This window comes from Oncorhynchus clarkii, chromosome 29 (assembly GCF_045791955.1).
Source record: "Oncorhynchus clarkii lewisi isolate Uvic-CL-2024 chromosome 29, UVic_Ocla_1.0, whole genome shotgun sequence".
Lineage (NCBI taxonomy): Eukaryota > Metazoa > Chordata > Actinopteri > Salmoniformes > Salmonidae > Oncorhynchus > Oncorhynchus clarkii.
Genome location: NC_092175.1, coordinates 34,358,667 through 34,383,864, shown reverse-complemented (window position 1 = coordinate 34,383,864; position 25,198 = coordinate 34,358,667). Strand labels below are relative to the sequence as shown.

General features: G+C 41.5%; 2 protein-coding genes across 8 annotated transcripts; both read right to left on the bottom strand.

Annotated features, from left to right (window-relative positions):
- Window positions 1-1,202: 1,202 nt before the first annotated feature.
- Window positions 1,203-17,072, bottom strand: LOC139388116 (cationic amino acid transporter 3-like). 5 transcript variants are annotated; one of them, XR_011629253.1, is made up of 14 exons: window positions 16,929-17,017; window positions 13,078-13,229; window positions 8,901-9,362; window positions 8,580-8,741; window positions 8,143-8,332; window positions 7,858-7,976; window positions 7,273-7,495; window positions 7,008-7,147; window positions 6,177-6,279; window positions 5,774-5,997; window positions 5,484-5,650; window positions 5,251-5,359; window positions 4,171-5,105; window positions 2,348-2,582 (listed from the first exon to the last, which is right to left on the bottom strand). XR_011629253.1 is itself a non-coding variant. In XM_071134687.1 (13 exons), the coding sequence occupies exons 3-13, from the start codon at window positions 9,265-9,267 to the stop codon at window positions 4,957-4,959; spliced, it is 1,953 nt and encodes a 650-aa protein (XP_070990788.1). In that variant the 5' UTR covers window positions 9,268-9,362; window positions 13,078-13,229; window positions 16,929-17,056; the 3' UTR covers window positions 2,731-4,956. The 5 variants fall into 5 exon arrangements, 2 of the variants coding, with proteins under 2 accessions (XP_070990788.1, XP_070990787.1); XR_011629251.1 differs by lacking the exon at window positions 13,078-13,229 and having other exon boundaries at window positions 1,203-2,654; window positions 4,131-5,105; window positions 16,929-17,072; XR_011629252.1 differs by lacking the exon at window positions 13,078-13,229 and having other exon boundaries at window positions 1,203-2,582; window positions 16,929-17,037.
- A 2,919-nt stretch (window positions 17,073-19,991) lies between these two features.
- LOC139388274 (sorting nexin-12) lies at window positions 19,992-24,166 on the bottom strand. 3 transcript variants are annotated; one of them, XM_071134844.1, is made up of 5 exons: window positions 23,808-24,166; window positions 23,381-23,476; window positions 23,004-23,128; window positions 22,641-22,731; window positions 19,992-21,586 (listed from the first exon to the last, which is right to left on the bottom strand). In XM_071134844.1, exons 1-5 carry the CDS (start codon window positions 23,970-23,972, stop codon window positions 21,581-21,583), a joined length of 483 nt encoding a protein of 160 aa, XP_070990945.1. In that variant the 5' UTR covers window positions 23,973-24,166; the 3' UTR covers window positions 19,992-21,580. The 3 variants fall into 3 exon arrangements, with proteins under 3 accessions (XP_070990945.1, XP_070990944.1, XP_070990943.1); XM_071134843.1 differs by having other exon boundaries at window positions 19,992-21,348; window positions 23,808-24,165; XM_071134842.1 differs by lacking the exon at window positions 19,992-21,586 and having other exon boundaries at window positions 22,362-22,731; window positions 23,808-24,146.
- Between the last annotated feature and the right edge of the window lie 1,032 nt (window positions 24,167-25,198).

Below are 25,198 nucleotides of genomic sequence, written 5' to 3'. Positions count from 1 at the left end.
AAGGGAAATCTTAATGCTACAGCATACAATAACATTCTGCATACAATACGATTCTGTGCTTCCAACTTTATGGCAACAGTTTGGGGAAGGCCCTTTCCTGTTTCAGCATGACAATGCCCACGTGCACAAAGCTAGGTCCATACAGAAATAGTTTGCCGAGATCGGTGTGTAAGAATGTGACTAGCCTGTACAGAGCCCTGACCTCAACCCCATTGAACACTTTTGGGATGAATTAGAACGCTGACTGCAAGCCAGGCCTAATCGCCTACCATCAGTGCCCAACCTCACTAATGCTCTTGTGGCTGAATGGAAGCAAGTCCCCGCAGCAATGTTCCAACATCTAGTGGAAAGCCTTCCCAGAAGAGTGGAGGCTGTTACAGAAACTGTATTGAGATCAAATGTTTAATCGATGAGAATATTAGCAGAAGGTTGGCCAAAATACATCTCACTCCATCTTCCCCCACTGCCGGCCACTGGGCTTCCTTTCATTACCATATTTGGTACTGAGTGGAATCGCCAACCGGATGCTTCACATTTATGCATCTGGTGAAACATCCGTCTCATTGTTCCATCTGTGAAACAACTGTTTGAAGTCTCCATTAGTACAATGCCATATACAAACACAAGAGGGCAGTACACACTAAACAATTGACCTTGTGAATGGTTACAAGGCACAACATTAAATGTTTTAAAAGACAAAGACACAAAGACACAATGTTGACAAAGACACTGAACAAGGCAGCAGGGGCACCTAGAGGGAAGAGGTACAGGTTAGTCATACTTTTACTGCATATCAAGCTGGATTATAAACTGGTTGTATAAGACATGAATAAACACTGGACCTGTTTAAATTAAATAAATACTCAGAAACTGACCTTGAAGGTGAGGGCTTCCGTGCTCTCTGGTTGTCTCCAGATGATAATGGCACAAAGGGTACAGAGTAAGGCCAGGAGAATCTGAACGCTTGTCATGTTTAACACATGAACCAAAATAAATACTTTCAGGTAGATAGATATTAGGCATGCAATGCCATTCCAAAAGTTGCAACGTTTAAGTGTTGTGAATCTGTAGATGTGGAGGAAATGGATATGGATTTTCCCTCGGTTTGATAAGCTTATTCATTTTTACATTTTTATATAATTATTTAAAAAAATACTCAAATAATTCCATCTACTGTTGAGAATCAACAAAGGCATAGAATGTCATTATAATAAACATTTATTTAGAAAAGACAACATTGAAAATACAGCTCATTTCTACATGACAGACATATATTCACAGTATATAAAACCAAAGACAAAAAATATAATTGATATTTATGTGACAGCATTTAGAGTAGTACTGATCAATCAGTACTATGGCCTGATAGGAGTCTTGGTTTACCAGCCCCTGGTATCTGAGGCGGGCGGTATTTTCAGGCACTGGTTTCTTTTTGAGATTCTTACAAGTTCTCAAGAAACAATAGGTTGTTAAAATGTGTGTTAAGAAGCACAAGTATAAAATACCTCCTTTGAATAAGTGTCCATTTGTATAATATTCAGCATTATACAAATATGATACAGCTATTCACATACTGTACATTAGTTATTACTGTACTACAACTCACTTAAAAGGAAAACTCCACACAAATACTATTTTGGTATTTGTTTCATTAGTCCATTGTTGATATTGGCCCAACATCTTTTGCAAGTCAACAATTAACTTTAGATATCATTTTCTGAATACAGAAATACAGTTGTTATGATGCATTTTGCATCATATAATGCACCAGGTTTTGTACGGTATTTTCCTTTAACAAACCATAGAACTCAATTATCCTCACCAATTCCAGTGTCTTTACAGATGAGCACAAATATACTTCAGATTTAGAGAGCAGATTTTGCTGGTCAAATTCCTTATGTCCTTGACCTGGTGTCTCCAATGCACACTGCATTTTGGTCAAGCAGCACCACAACTAGTGATTAATAGCAAATGGAATCACAAGTTGAAGTCTCAATCATTTGGTGGTGCAACAATTTTGCTATATAAAGTAAATTATTAAAGGTGGTTGTCAAGAGTACTTTAAAAACTGTACATGTAAGAATACAACATCTATAAAATAACATTACTTTATTAACTTAATTTGAAAAGCATAAAATAACTACATATAAAACAATTCTACAGAATATAATGTTCAGATAAAATGATGCAAACTCGACAGCTAAGCTTCCAAGAACAAATTTCAACGGAAAAAAAAAAAAAAAAACATTTGCTAATATGTTTTCACAAGAATCTACAACTAAAGCTCCATCAGTGGTAGTGCATGACCAGGACTAAAGTCACTGCCTTTAAGACTCAACACAGAGCCACTGAATAGACCCCCAGGGTACTGGTCTTTATTAAACACCTGTAGAGACAGCTCAAGCATTGGAGGCAGACAGAGATCTCAAACTCAAGTATGTTCATATAAAAAGGGTAGTTCTGATTTGTAAAGACAAACTCCAGTGAGATAAACAGAGAGAGTACAGTAGTACAGTATGGCCTAAAATGGCCTAAAATTTGGCCTAAAATTTATCAAATTAAGATGACACAGCAGCAGCCAGCTACAGTGGGGCAAAACAGTATTTAGTCAGCCACCAATTGTGAGAGTTCTCTCACTTAAAAAGATGAGAGGCCTGTAGTAATTTTCATCATAGGTACACTTCAACTATGACAGACAAAATTAGAAAGAAAATCCAGAAAATCACATTGTAGGATTTTTTTATGAATTTATTTGCAAATTATGGTGGAAAATAAGTATTTGGTCACCTACAAACAAGCAAGATTTCTGGCTCTCACAGACCTGTAACTTCTTCAAGAGGCTCCTCTGTCCTCCACTCGTTACCTGTATTAATGGCACCTGTTTGAACTTGTTATCAGTATAAAAAACACCTGTCCACAACCTCAAACAGTCACACTCCAAACTCCACTATGGCCAAGACCAAAGAGCTGTCAAAGGACACCAGAAACAACAATTGTAGACCTGCACCAGGCTGGGAAGACTGAATCTGCAATAGGTAAGCAGCTTGGTTTGAAGAAATCAACTGTGGGAGCAATTATTAGGAAATGGAAGACAAGACCACTGATAATCTCCCTCGATCTGGGGCTCCACGCAAGATCTCACCCTGTGGGGTCAAAATGATCACAAGAACGGTGAGCAAAAATCCCAGAACCACACGGGGGGACCTAGTGAATGACCTGCAGAGAGCTGGGACCAAAGTAACAAAGCCTACCATCAGTAACAGACTACGCCGCCAGGGACTCAAATCCTGCAGTGCCAGACGTGTCCCCCTGCTTAAGCCAGTACATGTCTAGGCCCGTCTGAAGTTTGCTAGAGAGCATTTGGATGATCCAGAAGAAGATTGGGAGAATGTCATATGGTCAGATGAAACCAAAATAACTTTTTGTTAAAAACTCAACTCGTCGTGTTTGGAGGACAAAGAATGCTGAGTTGCATCCATACCTACCTACTGTGAAGCATGGGGGTGGAAACATCATGCTTTGGGGCTGTTTTTCTGCAAAGGGACCAGGACGACTGATGCGTGTAAAGGAAAGAATGAATGCTGCCATGTATCGTGAGATTTTGAGTGAAAACCTCCTTCCATCAACAAGGGCATTGAAGATGAAACGTGGCTGGGTCTTTCAGCATGACAATGATCCCAAACACACCGCCCGGGCAACGAAGGAGTGGCTTCGTAAGAAGCATTTCAAGGTCCTGGAGTGGCCTAGCCAGTCTCCAGATCTCAACCCAATAGAAAATCTTTGGAGGGAGTTGAAAATCCGTGTTGCCCAGCAACAGCCCCAAAACATCACTGCTCTAGAGGAGATCTGCATGGAGGAATGGGCCAAAATACCAGCAACAGTGTGAAAACCTTGTGAAGGCTTACAGAAAATGTTTGACCTCTCATTGCCAACAAAGGGTATATTACAAAGTATTGAGATAAACTTTTGTTATTGACCAAATACTTATTTTCCTCCATAATTTGCAAATAAATTCATTAAAAATCCTACAATGTGATTTTCTGGATTCTTTTTCCCTCATTTTGTATGTCATAATTGAAGTGTACCTATGATGAAAATTACAGGCCTCTCATCTTTTTAAGTGGGAGAACTTGCACAATTGGTGGCTGACTAAATATTTTTTTGCCCCACTGTAAATGTAGTGGTGCCAGGATGTCGTTTCAGCAACTTTAAGGTATAGCTACAATATCTCCACGTATTCTGTGGATGAACCTAATATGCATATACTGCTTCAGTTACACAGGGACTAACCACTGTGAAGACAATATCATCATTACTTGTACTATTTTACCATATGTTTAAAAACATTTTCAATGACAAAGACATCACTGGCAACAGATTGTTCATAAATGCCTTCAGGATATTTAGTTCCCACATCTCTGTGGTGATATTTCATCTTACAGAACAAGCTGACACCAACAATAAATACTAGTTTCTGCCACAAGGCGTACACTGTTCAATACATTGCTCTGTGACAGGTGATGGACAGTTTGTCTACGCCAGCAATCCCCAAAACACCTGCATCAGGCCTTGATCCACTAACCCTGTGCTGTTTACCCAAGTACACAGAGGTTCTGACCAAGATTGTAAACCCCATAGACCCACTCTGTTTACACATGGCCCTAACCAACACTCCTGGCCAGCTGTAGTTCATATTGCTGCTGGACACCAGGGGCTAACAATTAGAGGCACAGACACAATCAAACTTGGAAGAGACTAACGTCTAATAAATAAAATCACTAGTAATGTTAATAGTAATGTTTCAACTGTTAAAAATATAATTCCTCAAATGTCCAATAAAGCTTAAAACAGAGATATCCCAAAAATGGAAAAGAAAACAGATGAATTGTAGTGTCAGTCAGTTGAATTGTCTGCCTTCACTGCAGAGGTATTATGTGTGGGGTTTCATCCAGCTGTTCAGGGGCTCATCCCCTCCACCTCACTCTCGTCTCCCCCCAGGTAGATGTGCTTCTTCTTGGTCTGGAGGGCAGGCTCATATTTCCCACGGGTGCTGCTGGCTGCCGCACTGCTGTGCCAGATCCCATAAAAGAAGTAGATTGCGAATCCTGAGGGAAGGAGTAAGAGGAATGGTTAGAGGAGTCCACACAAATTAAGTTAATATTCTGCTACTCATAAAAACAGACTTAGTTTTGAGATTATATTGTGACTTTAGAAACATCTCCTATTGTGTAGAATGTCACGTTAACTCACCAATGGCCATCCACACAGCGAAACGGCACCATGTAGCCAGGTCCAGCTGCATCATGAGGTAGATGTTGACAAAGACACTGAACAGAGGCAGCCAAGGCAGCAGGGGCACCTAGAGGGAAGAGGTACAGGTTAGTCATACTTTTACTGCATATCAAGCTGGATTATAAACTGGTTGTATAAGACATGAATAAACACTGGACCTGTTTAAATTAAATAAATACTCAGAAACTGACCTTGAAGGTGAGGGCTTCCGTGCTCTCTGGTTGTCTCCAGATGATAATGACACAAAGGGCACAGAGCAGGGCCAGGACTACACACACTGTGACCCACACAGGCTGAACCTCCATCAACTCATCCAGCTTCCCTGCCAGCACCACACACAGCACAGTGATGAGCAACGCTAGAAAGGATGAAGAGAGAGCAAGTTAAAATTAGCTTTCTAAAAAAAAGAAGAGCTGCTTTGAAAACAACCAATGGTCAACCGCATCAGACGGCAAGTGTGGGTGAGAGAGGTGTCACTCACAGATAATGGCCGTGGTGGCATAGACGATGTTCCCGGAGGTCTTGGTAGGTAAGGCACCACTGGGGAAGAGGAGGAGGCAGGGGGTGAATTTTTCCCTGAGGGGGCGGTCCTCCAGATCCAGGCCGTACTCATCTCCACTGTCCCCCCGGGCCACCTTCTCCCCTCCAACCAGCTCCACTAGCTTTTCTGTCTGACTGGATGAGCTCAGGGTGCCGGGCTGGTACCTGGACAGACAGACAGACAGGTCAGTCTCCTGGAACATGGGAGGTATTCACACTGAGCGTGCCATGTAAAACACCATAAGCAAATCCAGTATAGGAGGATAATCACCATTTCAATATCACAAATGCTAGGTTAGGTATTAAAGTATGTTTAAAATAATGTGGTATAAGTCATCACCTACCTAAGGATAAGCACACAGATGGCCACTAGTGAGTAGGCCAGCAGTGTCCCTATGGACATGAGATCAACCAGGGCAGCCAGGTCAAAGAGAAAGGCCATCAGAGCTACAGGGAGAGGTGACAAAGCAGCATTACTCACTATATAAAGACAATCTACTCCATGAAGTTGGTTCATTACCATTATACTCACTACATAAAGACAATCTACTCCATGAAGTTGGTTCATTACCATCATACTCACTATATAAAGACAATCTACTCCATGAAGTTGGTTCATTACCATTATACTCACTACATAAAGACAATCTACTCCATGAAGTTGGTTCATTACCATCATACTCACTACATAAAGACAATCTACTCCATGAAGTTGGTTCATTACCATCATACTCACTACATAAAGACAATCTACTCCATGAAGTTGGTTCATTACCATCATACTCACTACATAAAGACAATCTACTCCATGAAGTTGGTTCATTACCATCATACTCACTACATAAAGACAATCTACTCCATGAAGTTGGTTCATTACCATCATACTCACTACATAAAGACAATCTACTCCATGAAGTTGGTTCATTACCATCATACTCACTACATAAAGACAATCTACTCCATGAAGTTGGTTATTTACACTAGTTATTCAAAAACAACGGAACAAAAAACAGCATTCCGTTGTTCAGAGAATATTTTTCTACGGTCTTCCCTCATGCTGTAAATTCCTACTTTCATACATAAACACAGAACAGCAGGAGTTGACTACAGTGAAACCCAGCGGTAGTAGAGCAGAACCAGATGAATGAACAGAGAGGGAGGAGGGCTGAACTCACATGCCACACAGCCAGAGACTATAGTGGCCATCAGGGGGGTCTTGGTGCGCGTGTTCATGCGGGACAGGCCACGAAACAGGAGCCCATCCTCTGCCATGGCGTAGATCACCCTCGGCATGGGGAACATGGACCCAAGCAGGCTAGGAAAACAACAAACATTGACTACATAGCAAAGACAGAGTGACTTAAGTACCGATGAGTGTAGTGGATACGTTAAGGGAGCTATAGAACAGTAGCCATAGTGTGATCTATCAGCCTAACTGACCTGGTGGAGAGAGCACAGAGGGAACCCACAGCCACGATGTAGCGAGCAGGATCCCAGCCCACGTAGTTGAAGGCCTCTGGCAGGGGGCTCTGGGTGTCCAGCATGTAGTAAGGCATCATGAGGGTGAGGGCTGCAGACACCCCGAAGTAGGCGAAGAAACAGATGAGCAGAGAGGCCACGATGCCCACGGGGATGGAACGCATGGGGTTCTTAGCCTCTTCGCCTGTGGGAAAATACAAGGCAGCACTATGAGAGAGGACCACCAAAGAGAACTACAAGGTAGCAACCATTTTAAAAGTGACATTTTGAATAACGGAAGGTAAGTGACTGTTGAGAAGAAACGAGGTGGACCCATCGAATGTTTATCGCTAGTGCAAAGTAAATAGCTCAAATAACTTGATAAAGTACGACTAGAATTTATATATAAAATGCCTTTAGTATTTTAATTTTGGAGAATCTCTTATACAATGGGTTAAAGTTATGTATAGTAACCCTAGGTGTAAAATAGCAAATAATGGCTACTTATCAGAAAAGTATTAAACTGCCAAGAGTTTGTTTAGCTCTGGAGCAGAGTAAGTAACTCACTGGTAGTGGCGATGCAGTCGAAACCGACGAATGCGTAGAAACAGGTAGCAGCACCGGACAGAATGCCACTGAGACCAAAAGGAGCAAAACCTCCCGAGCCAAACATCTTATCCACAACCCTGAGTGACAGAGGACACAGGGGGTTATACTGTTATATTTCTGAAACCAAATGCAGAGATCAAACACAGCTAGTCAGATACAAACATGATTTACTCCGTACGATTGGTCTATAATGGAATCTACAGTTAAATCTAAGCTGGTAGCCATATTAAATGAATGACTCACTCCTGGGATATGCTGGAGGTGTTGGTGTGGTTGGGGTAGGTATTAACAAAGTCCTCCAGGGTGAGGTTCCAGTGGTCTGGGTCTCCCTTCACAAAGCCTGAGATGATGATGAAGCCCAGCACCACCAGGTTGACCCCAGTGAAAATCTTATTGATCAAGGCAGACTCACTCACTCCAAATGCCAGCAGCCCTGGAGGAAGCAACATGATGGCATGATTAACACAAATCTACATTTGTACATTGTCAAATGAGTCATTTCGCAGATGCTCTTATCCAGAGAAATGTACAGTTAGTGCTTTCATCTTTAAGGTAGCTTGGTGAGACAAATTAAGTCATATTACTATACTGTACATACAGCTTTTATGACGGGGTTATTAGTTATGTGCTGCCTCACCGGGCCCCAACATTATCCATGTTGGTTGACAATGGGTCCTCACCAGTTAGTAAGAGCACGATGATGAGTGCAAACAGGTCAGGGTATTCAGCCAGCACGCCCCCCGGGACCTTCATGGCCATGGAAGACCTGAAGAAGAAAGAGATCTTCTCCTCCACTAGATTATCAAATGTAGAGCTCCAGGCTCGGGCCACACTGGCTGTACCTTAAGGACAGAGGACCAAGGAGAATAAGTTAACATGACGCAAAACATCAACCAAACTAAAGAGGATAAGCCATCCTAGAAACAAGCCTCCATCCATGAACATAGTGGCTCAATGCGAAGCCTTTGAATGCTTCACCGATTTCCAATCTACCAACTCACCGATGACATAGGAGAGGATGAGGTTCCATCCCGTGATGAAGGCCCAGATTTCACCAACCGTCACATAACTGTACAGGTACGCCGAACCCGTCTTGGGTACGCGGGCGCCAAACTCGGCATAACAGAGCCCGGCCAGCATAGAGGAGAGTGCAGCGATGAGGAAGCAGAGGACGATGGCAGGGCCAGCCTTCTCCCTAGCCACTTCACCAGCCAGGACGTACACCCCTGCCCCCAGGGTGGAGCCCACCCCCAGGGCCACCAGGTCCAGTGTGGAGAGGCAGCGGGCAAAGCGTGTTCCCTCATCGGAGCAATCCAGTGCCCTGCGTCGCAGCAGGATCCGGCCGAAGGAGGCCATTTTTTCTACCATGGTTGTCTGTGGAGGGAGCTGGGGCCGAGGCTGTGATCAGTTGCTGATCAGAGCAGTGAAAATGCGTCACGAGCTGAGATCCAGCAGGAGAGATCCTAAGGTCAAACACAGTGGAGAAGCAGATTCATGAGTATAGACGAAAGTATATAGGCAAAACGTATGCTATTAGTTCTTGCTAATGACATTAAATATTATTATGATTTTAAAAAATGTAAACTTTAGTGTGGGTGTGCAATCCTGGTTTGCAAACCAACTGTCTCTGGAACAACAAACTGATTAACTGATCAGTTCTCGTGTGCATGAGAGAGAGCGAACAACATGAACATTCAAGAAAATTGCCCTGGCAAAGGAATAGCCTACTACTAAAATGGCTAATATTTGGTCAAGCCGGGACATTACAATTGTGTTTGATGCCACACTAGTGGTTCCTCCTAATCTGGTAATTCCAGTAATTCTTCCATTTTGGCATTTGGTCCATGTTTTAAATCCCCCTCCTGCATGTTTCCAGACAACCAAACCACACATTCTTCTAAGAAACAGCATGCTGGTATTATGGAACTTCCCAGAATTACATTTATTCACCTTAGGGCTTTATGAAAATAAAAAACAAACTGACACAGAGAGCTTTTATAAGCAGACATGGAAGTGAACACCAATATCTCTGTGCGTCATAATCCACTTAGAACCTTCCTGGAGGACTACTGAGTTAAAGACATGCGGACCAACTTTCAGTCATCAGAAACAATTGTTTATGTAGTCTATTATAAACTGGGTGGTTACAACCCTGAAGACTGATTGGCTGTCAGCCATGGTATATCAGACTATCTACCACTGGTATGACAAAAAACATTTATTTTTACTGCTCTAATTACATTGGTAACCAGTTTATAATACCAATAATGCACCTCAGGGGTTTATGGTATATGGCCAATATACCACGGTTAAGGGCTGTATCAAGGCACTCCGCGTTGCGCATAAGAACAGCCCTTAGCCGTGGTATATTAGCAATATACCACATTTCCCCTTGTGTCTTATTGCTTAATTATACTCTAGTACCTAATAGGCTATATTCTATCACATATTCAAGTCCATATCAAGTTTCCAGAATACAGATAGTAAAATTTTTTATCCTAATGAAATGATACCACGTGGTAAGACAACCACTTTGGCATTTAGCCTACATACATATTTTTAAATTGTATTACCAATGTCAACACTGTCACAAGGTTCATTTGCATTCCACCAAGAGCATGTATCAGCGTTTCCCCTATATTCATTTAGCAGCAGCGGGCCGCCAATGCCAAAAAATTGTCTCCACTCCAAAAGATGACTTAAAAAAATAAAAAATTAGACACACACACACACACACACACACACACACGGTAAAAACGGTTTCTGTGTAAGCTTAAACGACTAAACTCATATATAATGTATATATTATAATGGAGCTATATATTTAGGAACTAGCCATCACCAAAATAAAAACTAGACAGTCAGGGAGAAACAAAAATCACAAAAATGTTATGGCATGGGGCCGCCACTGATTTTGTTCATGTTTGTGCCCCATGGCAAAAAGTGTAGAATAGCAGGAAATCATACTGAACAAAAATGATTTATGTCTGTACTAAAGCCCTTTTGTGGGTGGGCCTGGCTTCCCAGTGGGTGGGCCTATGACCTCCCAAGCCCACCCGTGGATGCGCCCCTGCCCAGTCGTGTGAAATACATAGATTAGGGCCTAATTAATGAAGTTCAATTGACTGATTTCCTTATATGAACTGTAACTCAGTAAAATCTTTGCAATTGTTGCATGTTGCGTTTATATTTTTGTTCAGAATAGCTTTAAAACAGCATTTTTTTTGTTCAGCCCCATTACAAAATGTGTAGAATAGCGGGAAACTAGCTTTAAAATGGTAAAAGTATCTCTCCGCCAATGTCAAAATGTGTAGAATTGCAAGAAATTTGCTTTAAAACAGCTTTTAAAAAAACCAAACATTTCCATTTGGCGACTCAACCATTGGCCACGCCCACTACCACACCCCTGTATACATTACGCATGTTGCACAGTACTTAATGTCATTATGGCTACTGCTTATTCTACATAATGGAGACACTGCCTCTTCAGCAGCACACCACAAACACTCTACAAAGCCTGGAGACTTGAGACTTGTAGCTTAGCCTGTGACACTTAGGCCTATAATAATAAATGTGTACAGGCCGATTCTACATGTTGTTATCCATAGAACACAGTGCACAATCACCGGAAAAGTGTTGAGAAAACTATTTGCAAACACAGAACAAAAAAGGAATGGCAGTATAAAATAAACATAGCCCCTGGCCTCTGAAGGTATTGGGAAACTAAAACAATTGTTCAAAAATAACAACTTTCATGTATCGGGCATTGCGTCTGCCACATTAGTCACTGTCAACAGGGAAAATAGCCAAGCGGGTTTGATCAGGCTAGCAGCCGTGATTGGATCAGGATGGTGCTGGTATGGGGCCAAGTAGAAAATAATTGCAGCCAACAATACTGTCTCCTTTCCTTGGACACGCACAATAGCTTCCCTCATTTCAGTCTGCATGGGCTTGGCATGTCCACCTTGTAACTTAAACCACTGTTCTAAAACACAGAAAGTATGACTGTGCTCTCTAGGGGTTGATTTAACAACTGAACAGTTACACAAGACTGACATGCTAAAACAGATACCGAGTGTGCTCTGCTCGCCGTAAAGAGTTAAACTAGCGATTAACCGCCTTGGGCCAGTAACCGAAAAGTTACTGGTTCGAATCCCCGAGCAGACTAGGTGAATAATCTCTTGATGTGCATTTGAGCAAGGCACTTATCCCCCCCTGGATAAGAGCATCTGCTAAGTTACTCAAAATGAAAACGTAGCCATTTTAGAGTTAGGCAGGCCGCATATGTGGCCCTGGGAATGTGCCCTCTGGGAGTCTCCCTGCCAGCGATTCATGCCCAGTGCCTGAGAGGTTTAGTCTGTTTTGTTCTGCCTACTCAGTAAGCTCTCGAGATAGCCTCTTTGGTCTGAGTGATGCAGGGTGGCTGGCCTGTGTGTATGCGTGACTGGATGTGTGAAACCAGGTTGTGAAGAAGCGAATGCTCAACTCTTCTAAATGTAACGTCTGAAAGCTCAAATCAGACATGCTCGTTGGAGCCTCCAGGCTGAAAGGGTTTAGTGTCCACCTGCCCTTCTCTGTAATAGGTAGGCTGTAGTATACAATGGATAGGACTACTTCAGCAGACCTAAATGACTAGGCCTAGGCTAATTGGCCTAATACCATTTGGATTGCATTTAGGCTTTTGCTGTGGTGCTTTTCACTAGCCCCCCACCTTCCCTCTGTAGTACAGTAGATAGTGAATATTAGGTGCCTCGCTGAGCTTTTGTAAACATATCTAAAATGATTATCCCAAGACTAACCAACCTGTTAATCTCATTAGGGACTGTTGCTCACTTTACACAAAGCATGTTATTGTTTTGACTCTCACTGTCAACAACATGTCTGTTTACTTCTTGTCTAGCCCCTTCTCTGCCAGTATGACAGTTTTTTTGTTATCATGGTGTCCTTAACTTGCTAGTGCTAAAAGATAACACACAAAACAAACACACTGAAGACCAAATGATTCACTTAGTTATTATAGTGTACAAGTAACTGGAAAGAGTGGGTTCCCTTGGTGGTTATAGACAGAGTTCCTGCCCACTGGTAAAGTTCACTATTCTTCTTTTTATACCCAACATGGCAGTCATAGACACTGAAATACATAGATATTGACTAACATTAGAAAACAATTAGGCTTACACACAATGTAGATGAGAAGACCCACAGAGATAATAATAAGGTGGAAGTAGTATGGTATGGGGGATTTATTGTCTCGCTCAGTCCCGGCGTGTGAGATAGAGAGGAGGGTTGGTCGACGGGTTGTTCTGCCGGTCACTTGCCCTCACCAGTCTCTAAAAGGGGGATTTGTAGAGAGATTGCACAGCTTGATCAATATTGTACTACATTGTTGAGGAGAGTTATGCAAGTATGCATAAGCAACTAATAAACTTAGATTTTGCTCTACTCATAACAAAAAACATTAACTGTAACAAGCATACCCATTAATGAGTGCACTGTTCAACATGACTGGATCAGAAAATTGCGGCCCTACATTTCATGTTCGACTAACGACTGCAGACATCATGACCAGAATCACGTGACAAACAGGATCACCATGTAATGTGGGTAGAGCAGCGTTAATTGGGGAGTGGATACTTTTTAAGAGGTTTGTACAAATGCAGCACTCTTGTCAGCGTGGGGAATTCAAGAGTGTCCTTTCAGCATTCTAATCTCAGTGGGTAGCTCACCCTTGGAGCTACGTGATGGGCGGCTACATTTCATATGTCATTGTCAATAGTTGTCCAGCTGTTTGAAGTTATGGAACAATCTGTTTTCTTGGCAAAGAAGGACATACTGCTGTGAGTGAACTGCACAACCCCTCAAACCAATGGAACCAAGCCAACAGGGTCCCTCCCTCCTTCCTCAAGGTCCAATACATTGCCTATGACAACTGACCAGTCTAGGACATACACCAGGCTAGGTGCAAATTTACCCCCGAACATTTCTGAAAAATGTCCCTGTAATTATAATTTATTTCCATCGATCAGCTTAGAATACTAAGGTGAACAAATAAACACCTCCAATGCAAAAAACGACCCCTTGAAAGAATCAGAAGGTGAAAAAAAATATAACATGATTTGTCCTCTGCATAATGACCAACCTGAACATCAAACTCAGTGAGTGCAAATCAAAATTTAAACCTATTGCCAGCTAAACCATTCTAAAGTGGTGGGAAGAACAAGAATAGCTAGCTAGGCCTATTGAGAGTGATATCATCCTGTTTATAGAAGTGACACCATCCTGCTATGCATAACTGGCATGAGACTGAAGTCAAACACCACAACACAAGACATGATCCTCAATTTGAAAATTACATTTAAAAAATGTTGCTACTGTAGTGGCTAGCTACAAAGGTAAAACGCAGCCATCAAGATAACGTAAGCTACCTGCCAGTAGCCCAAACTGATGCAACACATCAAAAGGTGCTAGCTGTCATGCCAAGCCCAAAGACCTGTCTATTGGCTACTAAACTCAGTCGTAAAAATCCAAATAACTTCACAGATCTTCATTGTACAAGGTTTAAACACGCTTGTTCAATGAACCATAAACAATGAACATGTACCTGTGGAACACTCATTAAGACTAACAGCTTACAGACAGTAGGCAATTAAGGTCAGTTATGAAAACACTAAGAGGCCTTTCTACTGACTTTGAAAAACACCAAAAGAAAGATGCCCAGGGTCCCTGCTCATCTGCGTGAACGTGCCTTAGGCATGCTGAAAGGAGGTACGAGGACTGCAGATGTGGCCAAGGCAATAAATTGCCATGTCAGTACTGTGAGACACCTAAGACAGCACTACAGGGAGACAGGATGGACAGCTGATCATCCTCGCAGTGGCAGACCACGTGTAACAACACCTGCACAGGATCAGTACATCCAAACATCACACCTGCGGGACAGGTACAGGATGGCAACAACAACGGCCCAAGTTACACCAGGAACGCACACCAGGAACGCACAATCCCTCCATCAGTGCTCAGACTGTCCGCAATAGGCGGAGAGCGGATAGACTGAGGGCTTGTAGGCCTGTTGTAAGGCAGGTCCTCACCAGACATAACCGGCAACAACATCGCCTATGGGCACAAACCCACCGTTGCTGGATCAGACAGGACTGGCAAAAGGTGCTCTTCACTGACGAGTCATGGTTTTGACTTACATGGGGTGATGGTCAGATTCGCGTTTATCGTCGAAAGAATGAGCATTACACCGAGGCCTGTACTCTGGAGCGGGATCGATTTGGAGGTGGAGGGTCCATCATGGTCTGGGGCGGTCTCGTTGTCATTGCAGACAATCTCAACACTGTGCGTTACAGGGAAGACATCCTCCTCCCTCATGTGGTACCCTTCCTGCTGACTCATCCTGACATGACCCTCCAGCATGACAATGCCACGAGCCATACTGCGCGTTCTGTGCGACGCACAATTGGCCTAGCGTCGTCCGGGTTAGGGAGGGCTTGGCCGGTAGGAATATCCTTGTCTCATCGCGCACCAGCAACTCCTGTGGCAGGCCGGGCGCAGTGCGCGCTAACCAAGGTTGCCAGGTGCACAGTGTTTCCTCCAACACATTGGTGCGGCTGGCTTCCGGGTTGGATGCACGCTGTGTTAAGAAACAATGCAACTTGGTTTGGTTGTGTATCAGAGGACGCATGACTTTCAACCTTAGTCTCTCCCGAGCCCATACGGGAGTTGTAGCGATGAGACAAGATAGTAGCTACTAACAATTGGATACCACGAAATTGGGGAGAAAAAGGGGTCAAATTTTTAAAAAAGGGGAAAAAATAAGAAATTGACAGTGATGGGGGTAAGGGGGATGGATACCTAGTCATTTTTTACGTCATCGTTGCATGCGATCATCATTCTCAAAGTCGCTGTTTACTTCTAAGATCACTTTAGCACCGCCCTAAAAACGCAATTCAAATTCAACACAAACCTTCAAATAGGTATGTAATGACACATTATATAAACTCTTTAGTGTTTTATTTACATTTTAGAGGCGATAAGGTGCTAAGTTGGACAGAGAGTGAAAAAAGCTATTTTCCCCACACAACATCTCTCCTTCTCACTATCACGCATTAGTTTCGCTTCCCCACCCGAGCCGTTGCCTGCTTGAATTATGCAGAAACAGGCAGCGTTTAGGTCATGTAATTGATTCTGTTGGAAAGGGGAGAAATTGTGCTTTACAATGGTATTGACATTACAGTTGATCTGGAAGTATTACGTTTTGGGGGCGCTAAAATAAGGGCAATTGTACGGACCAAGGCGATGTACGAGTTTACGTGAATTTACGTTAGCTAACAAGCTGGCCAACCTTGATTTGGGTGCTTGACTGTCGCTGTGGTCAGGACGCTCGGATCAACGCTACTCCCTGGCCAGAGCGGCCAATTGAACGCTCCGAGAGCGAAACGCTCTGAATTTAACAACGCCCAGAGTGCACTCCAGAGCGAATTTACGAACGCATCCATATTTATGCTACACACATCCACAGTTCGTTGATGTGTTGTTTCCTAGCTAGCTAGTTAAATATATAAATTACATTGTTAACGTTAGTTAGATAACATTTGCTAGTTGACTCAAGACTGTTTGTTTGCTAGCTAGCACGAACTGGCTAAACAATAATGAATTTACACTTTTTCACACGGCAGACAGTATTTAATGAAATTGATCATTACAATACAATATTAGCAATATGCTAGTTAGCTATCGTCTAAAACAATCGCATAGCTAGCTGTTAGGTTTGGTAAACATTATTTGTTTCAAACAAATAAATACCACTGATCATTCTAACACCGAAACAATAACCTTGAATGTATTGTTTCAAAATTGAGTAACAGGAGTACATCTGACAGCACACGAGAAATAATTGCGTCAGGGTTATAATAAAAGACTACGGAGCCTCGTGCAGTTCATTCAAACACATGGACCACGATATCAAAAGGTATAAAGCAGACCTACTTTTCAGTAAAATGTGTGATGTTTGCAAGTTACTTTACCGTTGCTCTTCACTCTGAAGTGTTCGGAGGACCTAGCCACCGCACGACAAAATACTGCTGACTTCCATAGGCTGATGAAACATCCCGATTTCCTCGGTGAAATTTCCTTGTGGACTTTTGGATTTTTCAGAGGGCGGAGCCAGTGACGTGTAAATCATAGTATAAACAAGCCCTTCTTTATGGGGCAGTGCTATCAGGGATTCTTTGGACCTCCACACCCTAAACCCCACCTTAACCATTTTACATTTCAACTTCAAAGGGGGGTATGGACGTCCCAAGGATTCTAGATAGCAGGGACCCTTCTTTGAGGGGTGGAACAAAGCATTCATGAATTCCAGGGTGCTTCTCAATGTTCTAAAGTGGCTTCCTCTGTGTGTGTGTGTGTGTGTGTGTGTGTGTGTGTGTGTGTGTGTGTGTGTGTGTGTGTGTGTGTGTGTGTGTGTGTGTGTGTGTGTGTGTGTGTGTGTGTGTGTGTGAATGTGTGTGTGAGAGAGATTACACAAACCCACAAATAATTTGAAAATAAATCAAATTTTGCTAAACTATCTATTGGGTGAAATACCACAGTGTGCAATCACAGCAGCAAAATGTGTGACCTGTTGCCACACGAAAAGGGCAACCAGTGAAGAACAAACACCATTGTAAATACAACCTACATTTATGTTTATTTATTTTCCCTTTCGTACTTTAACAATTTGCACATCATTACAACACTGTATGTATACATAACATGACATTTGAAATGTCTTTATTCTTTTGGAACTTTTGTAAATGAAATGTTTACTGTTAATTTTTAATTGTTTATTTCACTTTTGTTTATTAGCTATTTCACTTGCTTTGGTAATGTAAACATATGTTTCCCATGCCAATAAAACCCTTTAAATTGAATTGAGAGATGAGAACTCATCATATTCATGTCTCCTTCGTCCAGATACTGGTTCAGGAAGTAGCCTGCCTTCCCCAAAAGAGGCTTACCCAAGTATGGAAAGAGAGGGTCATTCTCTTTTCAAGATCTTTCACTCCAGCCACTGACCTGGCACCAAGGACTTTCCACGATATCCTCTGTAGCTTTATCACCCAGATTAATAGAAGACATTTTTTTATTCATCTCCGCCCCCAATGCTCTTGTGTGGAGTGTTAGAGGTGCAATGACCATGTTAAATGAGGAAATACTGATGGTGTCACCAAATATCTTTAGAACTAAACCAAATAGAAACAAATGAGTCATGTGGGCAGAACAAGCAAGGCGGTGGGCAGAGCCAAGCACAAGTTACGAGATCCTATTGGCGAATTTTAGCATATATTTGCATATTTACGTTAGGGAATGCCTACTCTGTGAAGTGTGCAGTTGCAATAACTCAATTCGCCTTTGCACTCCTTCAAAACAATTTTTAAAAAATCAACTTTAGCAAAAGGTAAAGTCTAATTATCTTAATCCACTCTGGTCATAACAGATTCTAGTTTTGGGAACAGAAAACGGTATTGAGATCAAATGTTTCATCGTTGAGAAAATGTGCAGAATGTCAGCCAAAATGAATCTCGTTCCAGCTTCTCCCACTGCCGGACACATGGCTTCCATATTTGGTAGTGAGTGGAAACGCCAAGCGGATGCTTCACATTGATACATCTGTCTCATTGTTCTGTGGTGTCACTATATGTATGACATATGGCCTCCCAAGTCCTAATATCTCATTGGGCATGCAAACTCTCCATAACAGACCATAATAAGAATAAAACAGAAATTAAAATATGCATTGACTAATTATATCCCACAGTGCTTCATTTGGTTAGTCTTTCTATTTTACTATTTTCAGTTTAACTTTGGTTAATACCCAAACTATTGTCCTTGCTCAGTGACGTCTGCCTCCCTCAAGGCCGGCATCGAGTTGCTCTTTCAATTAACTACCACTTTATCAAGCTAACAAAACTGCGTGTTTCCCTAAATAAAACAAGCATCGTCACCACTAGCCTTATGCTCTGGGATGGTATCGCCGTCTGCACCATTAACATAACACTGCTAATCTCACTACTGTCCCATGCAGTTCAACCATTCTGCCCCCTTTCATTGCACAGGACAAGGCCTGTAGATCAAAAGAGAGGCCTGTTTTTTTTGCCATCAGTAGATATTCTCAGTCTCGATTGACATCAAACATAAGCTCTGCAGTTTTGGTAATGGGTTCTCCAAAAACTCAACTCTTTACTTCACACATCATTTTTGTTTAGCACTATATTCTAAGAAATATGACATGGGGACGTGATCTAAAGCATGTTTAACTGAAAAAATATGTAGTGTTTGTACTCAAGCGTTATTTTATAGCATGAACAGCCCATTGTGAATAATTTCATCCCCTGCTATAGTAACTAACTGACCACACCTGCACACTGTATGTGGGGTGGCTACAAAGGAGCAGAAAATCCCATTATTTTAGTGCTACTTTCAATTAAATCTTAACAGATGGTTATTTGGGACAATTGTGTTGTATTACAGTCAACTTTAATTAGATTTTTGAGCCATGAACCATACAGGTCAGGTATTTTGGGGAGAAGTTTAATCCCCTTGACTACACTTTCCTTCCCCCTGTTAATCTCGCAAATTCCTAGAGTATGCTACTAAGAAATTAAAGTTAAAGTTTAACAGAGCAAGTAACCCCATTCATCCATCCACCAAACTACAGCACTCAGTACTTTGGTTGTCCATAGAGTGTAATCGTATATAACCATGCTGACCTATTTTTAAAGTTATTAGTTATACCAAGAGTTTACATTTTAACACGGATTATGATTGCTGGAAAATGCTTATAAAGGGAAAATAGCTGGTTTATTAGAATATGACTTGCTCTCGACTAAGAACTATGTTTCCATAAACTAATCTCTTGGAGCAACAGGGACTATTCTACTTCCGGAATCAGCTGGACACATACGAGGCCACCTAAGAAATTACATTCTAGTTAAAAATCAAATTCAGGAAATAAACAGTATGGTCCAGTACTAGATGCATTAGGAAACACATATCCCGACATGAATTTGAACAGACCATTTAAAAGAGACAACTGGACATAGCCCTACAGGTAGAGGGATTTTTATTTATGGTACAAACAAGGCAGCTCTTCTGAAAACGGAGATTAAATGTACAATGATAATAATGAAGACAAAATACATACGACAAAAAAGGCATTCAAGAAATACTTTAGGTCAATAAACTTCATGCCAAAAGCTTCTTTATCAATAAAAATGTGTGGATTATTCATCAGTCCCTTGTTTTCACAGTGGTTTGATTACCTGACATTACATTCCCATAAACAGACTGAAGACGATGCAAAGACTGATAATGAATAATTCAAGGCAAACATAGTTAGAAAAAAAATCTGATAAGAAAAAGTAATCATAATAGAAAAATCTAACTGCATGAGCATGTTGGAAAGCCACAAATTCTTATTTGAATGGAAAATGCAAAGAAACATGGAATGTCATGTTAAGAGAAAAAGTATGGGAAGACCTCCCTTTAAAAAACTTATTTCCAATGATGCTACATTTTGCTTAACTTTGGAAGGTACCATTGTTTACTGACATCCATCAGAGATTTTAATCATACAATTGGAGAAACAATTTTGGTTACTGTGGGTACCAAGGGACAGAGAAACCTTTAAGTATTCAATCATAATGTAAGAAATCAGACTATTACAAAAGTGAAACGTCTCCAGAAGGAATGACAGAAATAGTTTTTTTTAAAATTATTGATGTGTGAAAAAAAATGGGTAACCCATGAACTGGAATTACAGAACCATGAACATATAATCCTTTAGGCTATGCTGGGCAGAGAGAGTATAACAATTTCCTCTCAAACAGCTATCATATATACTTTACACGTAGACACAGCCAGTATTCTATGGATGAAGATCATTAGAGAGAGAGATTTGTGATTTGTGGATTAAATCATTCAAGAAAATAATTTATTGAGGGAGGGACAAAGACGAGTGAAACAAATGTAGCTGGGAGGTTGGGCAGATTATGAGGCATAGCTGGAATTGATACATAGAGGTGGACTCAACTACAGTGTCAAATGCAATGCTTTTTTTTTAGGGGGAAAATTCAGTCAGATACAGATTTTTTTAAAGAAAATCTAATTTCTGTTTATGTGTAAATCTGCAACAATGTACTAACTTCCCTGTAACACACCCCATTTAGTGTGCTTGGCTACACAAACATTATAGGGCTGCGGAGGGCCGTGACCGGTGTTGCTGGGGTATCTAGAAGAATATACATGTATATACAGTACAAGGCATTAGAGAGACAGAGGCAGCTGTCAGAGGTGGTTGCGGCTGCGACGGGGACAGGGCTCTGTATGCTTTATCGGGACGAGGTGATAAATCAGACGGGTTCTGGCCGGTGCTATGCACATCTCGCCTCTGGATCACTGGATCTGGATCCCAAACAATTGTGCCACATATGATCAGATATCGTCTTTCCATTAGTGAAAGAGATGTTCCACACATTGTGTAAAGTCAGGTCAGATTTATTTTATACTAATTAAGCAGCACAGATATAGTAGCTATGTGAACTGTCACTAACATCACAAGATTTTGTGGCCATGCTATCATCTGACTTCCAAAAGATTTTAGTGTTTAAAAAGTAAATAAACAGTCAAACTTACTTCATACCTGTATAAAAAGAGAATAAATAGAATCAGTAAACACACCACTCAATTCACCATACACAGTAGTATATACAACATATGAAATAAAACAATTACTGTAATTTCCGGACTATAAGCCGCTACTTTTTTCCCACTCTTTGAACCTCACGGCTTATACAATGACAAGGCTAATTTATGGATTTTTCCCGCTTTCACAAGATTCATGCCGCCAAAAAACTGAGCACCGTCAGATAATGTGACGTAAATCGAGCGTGCTCAAACTTCCCATCATTCTGATTACGGTAGTCATTTTGTCACCCTCATCATGGCAAAGACACGGAGAAATGCATATGATGCAGCTTTCAAGTTGAAGGCGATCGATCTGGCTGTTGGAAAAGGAAATAGAACTGCTGCACGGGAGCTTGGCCTTAATGAGTCAATGATAAGACGTTGGAAACAGCAGCGTGAGGAACTGACTCAGTGCAAAAATACAACAAAAGCTTTCAGAGGGAAGAAAAGCAGATGGCCCAAACTAGAAAATGAGCTTGAAGACTGGGTCAACACACAGAGAGCAGACGGCCGAGGTGTTTCAACTGAGGCTATTCAATTCCGACACCGAAGGAGATGACTTCAGTGGTTTCAGTGCACAGAAGGAGGAAGATAGTGACCAATGACTTTCTTGGTAGGCTACTGTTTACTGCAATTTTTTGTATTTTTGTTACAAGCCGTGTTTCGTTTAAAGGCCTATTAATTTTTGTAACAAGCCATGTTTAGTTTAAAAGCCTATTTATTTTTGTTACAAGCCGTGTTTCGTTTAAAGGCTGTGTAAAGTTCATTTGTTTCAATGTACCGGTAGGCACCTGCGGCTTATTTATGTACAAAATACATATATTTTTATAATTCAGTGGGTGCGGCTTATATTCAGGTGCGCTTAATAGTCCAGAAATTACGGTACTGCACTACTTTAAATGGCAAAGAGCTCAGTGGAAAAATAACAAATAAGAGAAGGGGAACAGAGCAAGGGAGAAGAGCAGAAAGCAGTCATTTCCACAGCCCATTGTCAAACCCAACAGCCGCACCTTTCCGGGAATGTAGTTACGGTCAAGGCTCTCGTCCTGCAAAAACATGTGAAGACAGCGCTCGTTTTGAGCGAGAGGATGACCTGCAATTCTAGAAAAAAAAGAGAAAGACATGAATTTATAAAAAAAAGATATGCATTTAAACATCTTGCCGACTGTGCATTTAAAAAATGGTGTCTAAAAATATAACTTTTAGTTATCCACACCAGCAGAAGCCAATTCCAAATCTGTCACCACAACATTGTTTCAGCTTACTTCACATTATTACAAAAAGGTTGATCTTGGTTAGCTCAAAATGTATGTTTTCTCCTGGCATCGGTTGTCTCAAGATGATCCTCTAATGTTTAATAAGTTAAGACCCACCTGTTGATGAACTGCTCAAGACCCACACGTCGCTCTTCGATGAAAGCCTCTTCAAAAATGCCTTCATCCCCACGGAAAGGTAGCTGTCTCTTCAGTGCCTTCCCAGGCAAGGGCGGCACTACAATCTGGAATAAATCAATAGCAATGTACTTAGTCCTTAGCCGTTCAAATAGCTGATTAATTTAACCATGACTAATTACATTATTATTTCTCTAACTAATGACATTAGTAATGTAATAAGCAACTTGTGTAGACGTCACCATTGAGAAAATCCTACTGTAATGATATGTAGATACAGTATTTATTATAGTCCATCTATATAGGTCCTACCCAAAATACATTTTAACCCAAAACAAATAGATAAATCTTTCTCTCACCTTGCTGTCTCGCTCCAACTCATTCTTCAACCACTCAAAGTCACTGTATCTTCTTCGCACGATGGAATCCTTTAACTTAAAAATCGGCAGGTTTGTCTGCATTTAATGAAAACAGAAACAAGAATATTCTCGTCAAGAGACAGCCAACAAGTAAGTATATAACTAACATTAGCTAACCCTGTTAGCCTAAAAGGGCTAGAAAGTTAACGTTACCTCAAAGGGTATTTGAATAACTTCCCTAGCTGACAATGCTAGGTTAGCTAGCTAGTAGGCCCGTTCTTAATACCTCAGTGAGTAGGCCGGACTAAATCCTGGGCCTCGATTTTCATCCACCCAACGTTCGTAAGCTATAACTAATTAGCTAGCTGAAAATGTTTGTAGGTTTAGCTAGATATGTAACGACAGATATCTATCTTCAGCAACCTACCCGCATACGGACTTCGTAAGTTGTGAAACGGTTCCGCCCGACTCCAACAGTTTGTGGGTCATAAACGTCAATTTCAAGAAAATTGCTGGGGGGACCATAAGCATCCGTCAGGTCCTGAGGCTTTGAATTTAACCGGCGAGTATCAGCCACAGTGGGATCTGACATTTTCCTTATCCGACAACCCGGTGAGTTCACGTCAGAACACTCAATACTGAGAAATAATTATTAGATATCCCCTTTCATTAATTTTATGTGGTATGTAAATGTAGTGTAAATGAATCTACCCTGATTTAGAGGGCCACCCTGTGCCCTCTCTCGCTACACACACCCAGCCACACTGAGGGAGTTCGATTATGTGCACCGGGGCTATGGCCAATGACGTAAAAGCGGTGTCGAGGGGCGCCCTCTCAAATGGATGGAACTGTAATCTGCGCCAGTCGGTCCTGTTTTATCAACAAGGCAACAATATGTATCGTTCAAAAACATACAATATCTCCTTTCCTTAAAATATATGCTCAAATGTTACAACTAGTTTTCATTGGGAAGGTAGATAAAGACTAGAAAGAGGTAGAAAGAGCAATACATTTTGCATGTGAAAACACAGAATCATACAAATTACTCTACGTGCTTAACCTTGGTTTTGAGACGACTTTCGGTGTCGGCCTAAACGGGTTCTAAAACGAACGCAATCAACGCTAACCCGGGAATGCCCGGAGCATTAATCGAATCCCCACACTGACTGAACGTGCCACAGTATCAAATGCGATCAGTGATGAGTACGTCCATTCTGGAAATGTCAGAAAATAGATTCAAACGCCTCAAACTTTAGACAAACATACTGTACATGTCATGCAGTGTTTTCAGTTGAAGTATGTTATTTGTCAGATAAACTCACTTCTGGGGCGGGGGGGGGGGGCTAAAGAAAGCAGGGATCAAATGTGATATTATTTTGAACACATGAGGCACAATTCAAGCATAGATGTATTCAAATATAGGTGTAAAATAAGCTAACAGAGGAATTAGCCAATTATAACAATTTCTTATATAACTCTTTTTTTTTAAACTGCATTGTTGGTTAAGGGCTTGTAAGTAAGCATTTCTTGGCTGATTCACGTGATGTGTTGTCTCTACCTTCTTGCCTTTGTGCTGTTGTCTGTGCCCAATAAGGTTTGTACCATGTTTTGTGCTGCTGCCATGTTGTCATGTGGTGTTGCTACCATGCTGTGTTGTCATGTGTTGCTGCTATGCTATGTTGTTGTCTTAGGTCTCTCTTTATGTAGTGTTGTGGTGTCTCTCTTGTTGTGATGTGTGTATTGCACTATACTATATTATTTTGAATCCCCCATCCCCGCAGGAGGCCTTTTGCCTTTCGGTAGGCCGTCATTGTAAAT

Excerpts from the sequence above, each read along its gene's own strand:
- LOC139388116 (XM_071134686.1), bottom strand. The coding sequence starts at position 9,267 with ATGGTAGAAAAAATGGCCTCCTTCGGCCGGATCCTGCTGCGACGCAGG. Across the intron at positions 7,148-7,272 it reads CTCTGTGCTCTCTCCACCAG|CCTGCTTGGGTCCATGTTCC; the intron begins GTCAGTTAGGCT and ends TTGTTTTCCTAG. Across the intron at positions 5,360-5,483 it reads CGGAAGCCCTCACCTTCAAG|GTGCCCCTGCTGCCTTGGCT; the intron begins GTCAGTTTCTGA and ends TCTTCCCTCTAG.
- LOC139388274 (XM_071134842.1), bottom strand. The coding sequence starts at position 23,972 with ATGTCAGATCCCACTGTGGCTGATACTCGCCGGTTAAATTCAAAGCCT. Across the intron at positions 23,477-23,807 it reads CTTACGAAGTCCGTATGCGG|ACAAACCTGCCGATTTTTAA; the intron begins GTAGGTTGCTGA and ends CATTAAATGCAG. Across the intron at positions 23,129-23,380 it reads AGTTGGAGCGAGACAGCAAG|ATTGTAGTGCCGCCCTTGCC; the intron begins GTGAGAGAAAGA and ends GATTTATTCCAG.